Source organism: Pan troglodytes, chromosome 1 (genome assembly GCF_028858775.2).
Source record: "Pan troglodytes isolate AG18354 chromosome 1, NHGRI_mPanTro3-v2.0_pri, whole genome shotgun sequence".
In the NCBI taxonomy this organism is placed as follows: domain Eukaryota; kingdom Metazoa; phylum Chordata; class Mammalia; order Primates; family Hominidae; genus Pan; species Pan troglodytes.
Window position 1 is genome coordinate 161,116,387 of NC_072398.2, and position 12,229 is coordinate 161,128,615.

At 33.7% G+C, this 12,229-nt stretch overlaps 1 protein-coding gene across 13 annotated transcripts in view; it reads right to left on the reverse strand.

Annotated features, from left to right (window-relative positions):
- The window catches only part of LRRC7 (leucine rich repeat containing 7), a 571,260-nt gene that overhangs the window by 259,687 nt on the left and 299,344 nt on the right, over positions 1–12,229 (reverse strand). For 3 of the 13 annotated variants that reach the window (XM_063800447.1, XM_054684278.2, XM_054684273.2), the window contains one exon: positions 508–2,046. The exons of 9 other annotated variants lie outside the window; for them this stretch is intronic. In XM_063800447.1, coding sequence (XP_063656517.1) covers positions 2,040–2,046 — 7 coding nt within the window. In that variant the 3' untranslated portion in view covers positions 508–2,039. Of the gene's footprint in view, positions 1–507; positions 2,047–12,229 lie in introns of those variants that run through there. One more of the 13 variants, XM_054684280.2, reaches the window with a different exon arrangement.

Here is a 12,229-nt window from a genome sequence, read left to right on the forward strand (position 1 = left end):
ATTATATTCAATTGTATTTATTTTAACCTTTTATAAGGTTAAAATCTGCTGATTAAGTTTTAAAGAACTTTAGCTTTGGTAACAGTTATTCCACTTACTTGTTAATTTCTTTTCATTAAGAAAAGTTTCCTTTATGCTACACATACAAGTTTTCAATTGTTATATATTATCGAGACCAGAAAGGCAACATGGTTTACTGCAGTAAGGTTAATTATTCAACCGTCTGCACACTGATGCAGACTTTTATTGCTGCTGTATAAGATTTTTAAGCTTTAATAATGAAAGGTCCAGTTTCTTACTTAGAACATCATAAAGTCAAAACAGCAATGTTTCTTTAATCGTTAAAGCTACTTTCACATAGAATGTTTTAAGTAATCTCTTTTTAAGTAATCTCTAAAATAAATTTCGGAAAGCTAAATAAATTGGTGGCATTTGAAGGGCACTGAGAATTCATAAGAACACATTATAAAACTACACTAAGATAGTGCAACTTATTCTAAAGCAATGTCAGGAATTTACATTTTTTATTTTTAGAATAGCATTATACCTTTTAATTTTTGAGAGATATATGCAATATATGTGACAATGACAGAAGTCAATTAGCATATAGTATACACAGCTAAAAACAAGGTGGTACAAACACGGTAAGCAGACTTAAAATTTTTACATATAGATCTTCATAAGTACTCATGGAAAAATCAGCATTTACACAATTTGAACAAAAAATCAACATCTACTTTCAGATATACGTTTTATACAAAGAGTTAGGCATTCTAAGACAATTTTATATTTCTATATTTCACATAATTGATATTCATAAAACAGAATAGAAATATTCAAGAAAGTACATTTCAGCTCCATAGCATAGGTTTTACAAAAAAATGTTTCTTTCCTAGGCAGTAAAATGAAATAGAACCAAAAAAATAGGAAAAGCCCGTAAGCTCAATGTGTCCTGCTCACACCTGTTTTAGAAAAAGAACCTTTGAATTGTATTTAATCAAGCAATAGCTCCAACACAATCATTGTAAATTATTTGTATTTTGACTTGTTCCAAAAAGGAGTTAATATGGGATGAAGAATGAATTTGCTGTACTGCATTAGGCATCAGCAAGATGGTGACCTTTGTATGTCGAATTTCAAGCTTTTCAAAATTTCAATGTGAAATATATCCTACTTCTAAATTGTATGTATAAAATGTTAAAAGCAAATGAACCCATTATGTCGATTGTTATTTATTTAGCAAAAGTATCATTACAGAGACTCATTTTCTATGCAAATTGAAATGCTATAAGCCATTGAACTGCATGAAAAGCCAATATGGTTAATTAACAAATGTATTTTAGAGCTACAAAATAACTGTTCCACATTAAATTACATAAGATGAAAGGATACATAAAATCAATCAATCATCAGCATTTCATATTTTGACTTGTGCCATCTGGGAACTTTGCAAAATAAGTCCACAATGGAACATCATCAGGGAGTATGACAGAAAAACGAGCAATTATATTCAGTCTCTGAAGAATTTAACAAACTAGAGAAATTATCTTATTTACTGCATTAGGATGACTTTTAAATTATGGCTTAGTTTGATCCCATTTAAAAATATATACAAAAATTATACACAATAGCACCTTAACATAACAAATAGTGAAATCAATTAGATAAAAATATGGGTATTAATGTTTTTCTGAGACTGATAAAATTTCATATTCATTGAAAGTTATGGCAACTGAACACACTTGGAAAAAAATCAGGTCTCTCTATATTAGTCAGAAATGTCATCGTTAAACTTTAACAAAGACCAAACATTTTGTAGATACTAGGCAGTAAGAAGGCAGCCCCCATCAGCAGGTAGCGCACCAAAAATGTTTGGTTTCATAATATAGTTTGGGAGAACTACCTCTACAAAGTCTATTCGTGCTGATGCTCCTGATGCTGCCATTTCTGGTGCCCGAAAAGCTGCTCCCTCCACATCCTCTGTTGTAGGTGTCACTGTATAGTCTCAGGCGATTGGGCAAGGGGCACACTCTGGATCTTCAGATGCTAAGATGAAAAAAATCAATTTCAATGCCCAAAAGATGGAACTCCTAATGCAGAAGGTGACTAAAATAATTACCAATTGGTTTACAGTACAGGGAGGTAGAAAGTTTACTTGTTTTAATGTAATTCTGTAGAAATAGGTTTTAAGTAATATTTTTGTAAAGAGGCATAGTTCTAGGATTAGGAAAAAATGTTAGATAAAATAAAAACAGAAAATTAAACTCAGAGTGGAATTGGGCCAGATGACGAAAAACATGCACACCCCCTGAAAGGAGCAAGCAATACTTTCATATGATGATCATCAGGTGATAAGCCATTGTCATGAAAATTACTTGCTTACACTATCACTTCCAAGCTTCTACTCATTTCCAATAACTCTCTGAGATAACAAGCATGATTAACGCATACTGTTTAAGGCATAATAGAAATGGACACATTGATATTTTACTATGAATTTTAATGTCCCCTACACTCTCTGAAAATGACAAAATTTATGAATTTCCCTTCTATGAAATTTTCTTCTCCAGTATAGCAGCTCAAATCATATTAAGATAATTCAGTTTAATCTCCATAGTGTTTGAAAAAGATCTCATATGAGAAAACATCATTGAAAGACACCAATGAGAGAGGTATATGTTAATGAACATACTGTAGAAGAACACATTTTATTACATTAAAAGAATTTTGACTGAAATAATGTTTTGGGTTGTAAACAAATAATTATTCTTCCCATTTATTTTTCTGTTAAATATTTAAATAGCAACTTTTGCCAGGCATCTCCATGTTTTAATGAAAATATGTGTAATTTGGATCTTGAGAGGAAATTTTAAAAACCATTGACTTGAATGCAGAATGATAATTGTATATATGAGAACAAAATCATTTATAAAAATATTTATCATCTCTAGATACAGCAATAGCTCAAATTAATAAAGTATGGGTATTTGGAATTAAATCATTTAAGTAACCACCTTTTTAATGTAAGAAATTGGCATTTTTATAACAGTTGCTTTTACAGCTTGTGCACCTGACTCCATTATATTTGATATACTGTAGAGTAACAAATGATCATAAGTCATGACAGATTCTTATCGAACATAATTTTTCAGCAGAAACCATCCTGAATAAATTAATCATGCTATTACTCTACTTTAAGTTTCTCCCCATTTTTTCCAGAAAAGCCACCAATCACATTTCAATTAATAACTTACACATATTTTGTTTACAATTTTTTATGTACTACATTTATTCAAACTAATTAAATGCTATAATTTTACCAACTTGTACTAATTTAAATGTTGGATATGCTCAGACAAATGCAATTATGGCTACACAGAATATTAAAGGATGGTTGAACACATTAGCTGCATTAGAAATTTCTTTTTGATCCATCTAAAGAGACTTGTATATTTTCCATTAAAAAATGAAAATATAATGTTTCATTACAGTATTTTTGCATACAACTGAAATTAGTGCACATGAATCTTAAAATATTTTCACAATAGAATGTAAGAAGTGTAGTTCTAAAATCCATATAATTATTGCTTACATTAGAAAAATTTGGCAAATACGCTAAAGGTTGAACAATTTCATGTATATAATAGGTACACTGGGAATATACATAGATTATTTGAACAAAAATTACTTAGCTTCATGTTTAATTGACAGGCAATACATAAACAGATTCCTTGTGAGAATATTTTGTCTCATGGATTTTGCTATAAGTTGGGTTTTATGTATTTATTTATGGATGGAATATTAAATAGTCATTTAAAAGAGGTGTTTACAGATTGATATAGCCATTTCACATGATTATCTTAACTCTCTCAATGTATGTTTATAAAGTTCACATTCTTATTTTGCTGATATAAGGAAAATAACAGCATGTGTAAAATATTACAAAGAATATTATATTTTTGTATTTTAAATACTCGACTATATTTTATAAATTACACATGGATCATGCTACATAGCTCAAATTCAAACACAAACTGAATATAATTATGCATTCGGTGCATTTTTGAATGATTCTGAAATGTGCAACTTAATCCTGCTGAACTTAAAACAATTGAATCTTAGTGTTTTGTCTCAGATCTCTCTGCCGTATCATTTGATCTTCTCATAGGGCATATAGATTATTCAAAAATAAAATTGTCTAACAGAACAGTAATATAGCAATCAATATTCTCAGCCCACTATTGAACCAGCCAAAATTTAACACCAGCTGAAAGCTTAAGGTATTACAGCATACAATTTGGCTTTGAAGATAGGGCATAAGTATACATCATTTTCTTTAAACATCAAGGTGATCAATACATAAATCTTTATAATGGCAAGCAACATTTTATTCTTTAAATACATTGTATAAATTTTCCCAATTTATGCATCATTTGTGGTATAACATTATTAAAAGTCAATGAATTAAGAGTATATTTTTATTACAAAATGCAGTCATCTGCTAGAGCAGTCTTTAGCTAACCATTAAGAAAATTTACGTCATATAATTGTTGGCATATAAAAGTTTGAGCTAAATACATGCAATTGTCTTCAAGCTAAGTCATGCTTGCTCTAAGACATACCTTATAACATTTTCAAATATTTTGTTGATATGTTAAAATGTTTCAAAAGGCTTAATAAAAAATGGAAGCATAATTATCTATGGCTTCCAAGCCTCTACAGAAGAGGGAGTGAGTGCTCTAAGAGGTGGAAAATGGAGGGAGTGATAGAATGTTGGGAGAATTCAAGAAATAATTTTAAGAGCTAACTTATAATTTGGGTCTTTATTTCTCCATAAGCGTTTACTATACAAAAAAAGAGAAGGAATTCTAGGCATCGGGAATTGCATGTATACATTTATTAAAACTTTAAAGGAAATAACTTATTAGGAATGGTGAGATATTTTTTTCATAAGGGAGCTTAATATGGAGGGGATTGTTGGGAGATGAAACAATTTGCCTTCTGTCCCTATACACCTATTTCTATACCTCACTGTTTTTTTATTCAATCTCAAAGAAGGAGTCCATCTACTCAGGTAAAATTCTTGCTTCTATACTTGATACCAGGCTCAATCAACCTCTTCTATGAAGGACCTGGTTTGCTAAATTTTCCCTTTTCTTCTTTGGCATTATTCTCTCTACTGGCTCCTTAACCTTGGGCTGTGTGTACTCGACACCTCTGCTACCTCCTCTTCCACACCTAACCTGTAAACCTGATAGCTAGCACACGTTGACATTTATTTCTTGTTCACTGAACTAAAATTTATTGAGCATCTACTGTGTGTAGGCAATGTACTAAACCTTCTCCCCTGCTGAAAAGGGCAGTCTATCTTACTTCCTCACCAACCATTCATTCATTGCCCCACTGCTCTCTGAATTTAGAGCCCCTCCACTTATCACACCTGCTTTGGTAATGTAAGATGAAAGCTAGAACTGACTCCCACATTTGCTGTTCTCAGGCTGAACTTAGGCAAGGTATTTGACTGTCTTGAGATATAATCTTTGCAATCTGTAAAATGGACATAGTGACAGTTTCCTTGATCTATTATAATGAATCTCAAAATGAAATATCATACACATGCCATGCTTTATCCATTGGCTAGCACATGAAAGCCTAAGGAATTGTTATTAGGTATAAATGTCAAAAATCCTTCTGATTTCAAATCCAGCTAACATTTATCAATCTTTACCTTTGGGATCTCTATTGATTATTTGCTATATCAAAGCTCTCTACTCTATTGGACTCTATGATAAGTGCCTTTCCTGCTTCACCTCATACTTTACTGTCTCTTTCAGGGGCTTGTTCTCTGCCTGTCCCATAAATGTTGGTTTTCTTTTCTTTTAAGTATATTGTTCTTATTATTCGGTATGTGAGGATGGGCTCTCATAGTTTCACATAACATATGAGAATAGTAAAGACAAAATCTAGACTTCCAGCCCAATTATCTGTCTTTGTGCTTCAGAGTCCTCTATCTAACTGTATTTCAGGTAACTGTAATTGGATTCCTCAAACTGAATTCATCATTTCCTCTCTGAACAAGCTTCTTACTTTGGATTTTTTTTTTAACCTTCATTGATGATGTCACCATCTACTGGGTCATTCACATCAGAAATCCAGAGACCTAGATTAGGCTTCTCCTTCTTATTTCTAACATCCAAGTAACCTTAATCCTGTGCCAATTTTATTTCCTAAATATTTCAGTAATTTGTCCCTTTCTCTCCATCTCTGTTAACAAAGTTCTATAGAATAATCCGAGTTTTGCCATGATTATTACAATAACCTGTTGATTTATCTCCTCTTCCTCAAAACTCCACATGATTACCAAATGAAATTTAACCACATCACTCCCCGTTGTGGGCTGAGTTGTGTTCCCTCAAAATTCATAGGTTGAAATTTCAATTCCCGGTGCCACAGAATAAGACTATATTGAAGATAAGGTATTTAAAGCAGTATTTAAGTTAAAATGAGGTCACTAGGGTGGACCGTAATCCAATATGAGTGATATCTTTATACAAACAGGAGATTAAGATATATATATATGTACATATGTACATATATACATATAGATAGATAGATAGATAGAGAGATAAATCATGTAAAGACATGGGGAGAAGATGGCCATTCACAAGCCAAGGAGAGCGCCTTCAGAAGAAACCAACCTTGCTGACACCTTGATATTGGACTTCTGGCCTCCAGAACTATAAGAAGATAAATTTCTATTGTTTAGTCCAACAAGTCTGTGGCACTTTGTTATGGCAGTCCTAGCAAATGAATACATGCCTTATGTATATTTCTTCAACAGTTTCCCAGAGCACATAAGATATAATTTTAATGTAGCAAACCCCCACAGTGTGACCATCTCTCCCTATTCAGCTTCCTCTCTGATGACTCTCTGCCATCATTCTATACTTCACCAACTCTTAACTGCTTATAGTTTCAAGTACACACTATATTCCTCACCTTTGTACCTCTGCTAACACCGCTCTCTTCATCTGACTCAACTCTATCAGTTCTTTAGACTCAGTTTAATCAATATCTTTCCAAGAGCCTATCCTTACCCTAAAATGACTTTTAAGAAATGCACATAGAAAACTTGTAAAATATTGATTCATAGAAAAAAAAAGAAAAATTCCCATAAACTCTTAACCCTAATGTGAGCATTATAACTGTTTAATTATTTTCCTTCCATCTTTTTAAGGCCCATTTTATTTAAACAATAGAGATTTTATTGTACAAAATTTTGCATTTTTTAATTTGATTTAATATTATCTTTTGAGCATTGTCCCATCATTAAAAAACAATTTTAATGGCTTCATAATATAGTCCACCATGTTGGCTTACTTCAATAAATCTAATTATTCTTCTATAACCAGAAATTCAGAAGATGTTTTTGATTGTTCTGGGCGTAAAATAATAAATGGTATGGTATGATTCTCATACCTCTAACTCTAGACCTCTCTCTGGTCTCTGGATCTGTGTATCTCCTGGACCTCTTAATTTTACTTTTATGGAAGGAAAATTTTACTTAATTTAATTTTATGGAATTTTACTAAAACTTCATATATTCAAAATGAAACTCATTATTTTAATCTAGTACCTGTCCCATCCTCTAATTTTCTTCAAACTTTTTGCATCTGTTTATAGCATAATAATTCACCCAAGCATCAAGCACCAAGTCTTCCAAGTTAACAACCAGTGTGTTATCCTTGACTTCTCTTTTCCTACAACCTTTCTTGATTCAAACTCAGTCATTTACTACATGTTTTGACTCTATCTCCTAAGCATACCTTGTATCTTTCCCCTGTATTCCACATTCCACTGCCATTGATTTAAATTGGTTCTCGTAATTTCTAGGCTATTGAAATGGTCTCTAAACCCATCCTTTTGTCTTTAAACTCCTCAATTCCACCTTCCTCAGATTTGCTTCATAACTGTTCGTTACCCTTGAAAAATGCAAACCTGATGATGTCACTTCTAGCTTAATGTTCTTCAGTGGATCATTGCATACTTCAAAACCAAGTTCCAATCCTTTGGTATGGCTCTGTACTAGGTACCCTATGTATAATATTATTCAATCTTTCTCACAAACACCTGAGCGAATCAGCCTGAGTTTTCTATTTTACATCAGTGCTTCTCAGAAAACCATACTGTGATTATTAGTTATGAGTCTGTGTACCTGATTCCATCCCAAGATTGGAAATTTGATAGAAGAATCTATAAAAACTAAAAATATACAACATGTCTAAATACCTATGTTGGCAATATCTTCACTATAGGTTCAATGTAGGAAGAATATTAAAAGAGAGAGGAGACTAAAGAATAAAGAACTTGTAATAAAATCATAATCAGAACGAAAATAAAAATTATTTTTTCACATTTCTAAATTCCTTTGACATTGAGGTGTATGATAATTTTATAAAGTTCTCTGTAATAGAGACTTTGCTAGTTTATTTATTCCAGTGTCTCGAAGAGTCTGAAAAATATATGACATTTTACTCCTACTGTGAGCTTAATATATATAAACTTTCCAAGGCTTAGTTGATTAAGAAATGTTGGAAAAACAATAGATACATTGCTAAAAATATTATTGTTCTAAAAATAACTCATAAAATCACAAGCAGTGATACATAGAGGTACACATTCATCATTTCTAACTGGAAATTTAGTGGAGCCTTGGCAGTGAGTAATCATTACCAAAGGAGCGCTAATGCAGAACTGACATTCAGTGCTAATGAATTAATTTTGAGTCTAATTGAGGGGAAACTTTGCTTTGAATGACACCACTATAAGGCATGCTTATTGCTATGATTTTTATTATTATGATGTTTAAGAATGTTCTGATGCTTTCATTTTATAAGATGTAAATATCCTCTTACGTAGCCACAATTACAGCAAGAAGATTTAGGAATAGAAAATGATAAATAACCCTTGGAATCAGAAGGTCCATGCTTGCAAAGTCTGAATGCCATCAGATTCTAACTTCCAAATATTCTTTAAGTTCATTTTGGGAGGGTAAAACGATATACCCTTTCATCACCAAGCCTGCTGCTGAGTTCACACTTTGCTGGTTTTCCACTTTCCCTCCAGTTTGATGCTCCACTTGCAGACCCTAGTCCTCTTCCACCTTTGACACAACAACTCTGTCTCCTTTCAAAACCACAGCTCCCATAAAGAGCTCTTAGCCTTAGTGGAGATAAAGTAAGGAGAAGATTCCTCTTTCTCTCACTTTCACCATCTATTATTGTTTTCTTTTCAGGTTCAGTGATTTTAAAATAGACAAACACAACAAACCTTTATCATTAGAAGACTCACCCTCCTGGGCTCTTCCTTTCCAACATTTGAGTGTTAGAAATAATAATATACTAAAGCAAGAGCATTGTGTTGAATTCATCTTGTGCTTCATTCTTTTGCCATTTGAGAATGTTTCATCTTGCCAAATGGTAACTGATCCACTATTGAAAGTTACAGGTACCTTCAGACATAGTTAACTATTTCTTTCCAAACTTTCTATCTATCTGCCACAAAATGTTATTTTCCATTTGGCAGAGACACCTAGGGAGCTTTGTTTTCACTCATTACTGCTGGTGAATCTGAGGTTATCCTGGCCACAGGCTGGTTGCCAGGTCACTCCTGAGGTGACTGGTATTTGTTCAATATCGCTGTTTATCTTTATCACTTACGTAAAAGGAACGGTCGGGCCGGGCGCGGTGGCTCACGCCTGTAATCCCAGCACTTTGGGAGGCTGAGGCGGGCAGATCACGAGGTCAGGAGATCAAGACTATCCTGGCTAATGCGGTGAAACCCCGTCTCTACTAAAAATACAAAAAATTAGTTGGGCATGGTGGCAGGCGCCTGTAGTCCCAGTCACTCGGGAGGCTGAGGCAGGAGAATGGCGTGAACCCGGGAGGCAGAGCTTGCAATGAGCAGAGATCGGGCCATTGCACTCCATCCAGCCTGGGGGACTGAGCGGGACTCCATCTCAAAAAAAAAAAAAAAAAAAAAAAAAAAAAGGAACTGTCTTCAGCAGCTTGCTTATTCAGATGCTCTCAAGGGCCTTAATTCCTTAGCTGTAGGAATCTGGTGCCTATTAGTGTTGGCACTTCAAAAGTTCACCTTAGCTGTATTCTTATAGCTACCTTTAGCTCTTTTTTTCTGATAGGCATCATGCAACCGAGTGCCTGAAACTGAGTACATTTTAAACGAATACTGGCTGCATGTTGTGCAGATGTCGTATTGACCATCTTGTCAACTGAAGCCTCTACTGGAACCATCGCTGATATATAAGCACCTGCCCTGGTGCTTAAGTTACCCTTTTCAAGCAAGGAAAGTTGTCTTCTCTAGGTTCATTGCGGGTAGGGTGGAAGTAGTTCCCCTCCACTGGGATGTTCTCACCTGAAATAACCAGAGTCAGCTTATTTTTATGCTTTTGTTGTTTACTCATTCTGTCCCTAAAGGCTAATGGCAACAAACAACTTTCTCATGGCAAACAGATGCTGAGATTTTTTCAAGGACCAGCAATCTTTGTGCCCTTATGCTCCTCTTCCCTAGAAATAATTGTCACTGTTTTCCCAGGACAGCAATAGTTGTCATATATTCCCAGTTGCCACAGTAAGACCCAGCCAGCATTATACTTTATTTACTGGCTTAAATATTCAGCGTTCCTTAATACATGATAGGGTATTGACTCTACTTGTTAGAAATTCCTTACATCCAGTGACAAATAACTTGTAACCATGAATTTTCTTCTTCAGTTACAAAGTTCCTCACTGAAGACCAGAGAAAGTGGATACTCTTTGTTTTAATCAGTGTGTCATCACTAGTAGAAATATTGCAAATTGTCTTTTAGTCTGCTGATTTAATTGCCATGTTACCCTATCTTCTGACACTTCAAACACAGGGCTATGGATAGTTAATGTTCTCTTCTTAACATTAACAAACATGAAATAAATTTAGTGACCAAATTACTGAGTGCTGACTGTCACAGTATTTGAAACATCCAAATGGGCTTCACTAGCCTTCTTTTCTGGCCAATATGCTTTTTCACACATATTTTAATAGTACATGTTTGAAGCTGTGTTGTTGAATATCATTATAGACTTTTGTTTTTAGTTTTATCAAGCAAATTCCTCCATCCATCTATTCATCCAACTATTCTTCCAACTATTTTATTCTACATACTTGCTACTGCTCTAGGCAATGGAGATAGAAATATAAAAGACATTCATATTTCTATCTGTGAGTCCCCATAAGGGAACTCATAGACCTGCAAGGGAAACAAGCAAATAAATAAACAATTCTAGCACAATGAAATTATTATTATTTTCTTCTTTTTTTTCTAAGAGAGCACATAAGAGGGATGGCACAGCGAGTCTGAGTGGGTCCAGAAAGGCTTTCTGAAAGAGCTTTTCTTCCTTGAGCCATAAAGGATAAGTAGGTAAGTTAATCAAAGAGTAGAAAAAGACGTATCAGGCAGAAGGAATGACATATACAAAGGCCCCAAGATAAGAGTGTAATTTAGGGTGATTGAAGCATACAGCATGAGGAGAGAAAGGAGAGATAGATGATAGGCAGATAATGAAGGGCCATTATCTTAAGGAGTGTAGAAACATTTTCTTGAATGTCATTGAAGTTATTATGGTTTTTAAGGTGGAAAGTGACATTGAATTTGCATTTTAGCTTTGGAAAAACAGAGTGGAGTGTGGCAGAGTGGAGGCAGAGAAACAGTTGATTTTAACAGTTGAGGCATGAGATAATGATAACCTGAACTAATGCAATGGTAATAGAGAGTGAGAGAAACGAGTAATTACTCATAGTTGTAACTTTACATTTATTTATGTAGTTATTCTGTTAATGTCTGTCTCTCTGATTAAATGTAAGCTACATGAGGACAAAGATAGGGTTTACTTTTGTCCATTACCATATTTCCTATGCCTAACACAATGTGGGGCATAGAAATGTCTAATAAGTATATTTGTTGAAATAATGCTCTAATGAATGAATTTAAAAAATACAACCTATTAATGCATACCATGCACTGGGCAGAATACTAGGCAATAAGGATACAGAGATAAACAAGCTAGGCAAGATTCCTGTTCTCAAGGACAAGTTTTTAAAATGAGAGAGACAAGTAAAAAATAAGAGAATTTATAATATTAACCAGTGTTATATAGAAATTAAAATAGTTTTGGAA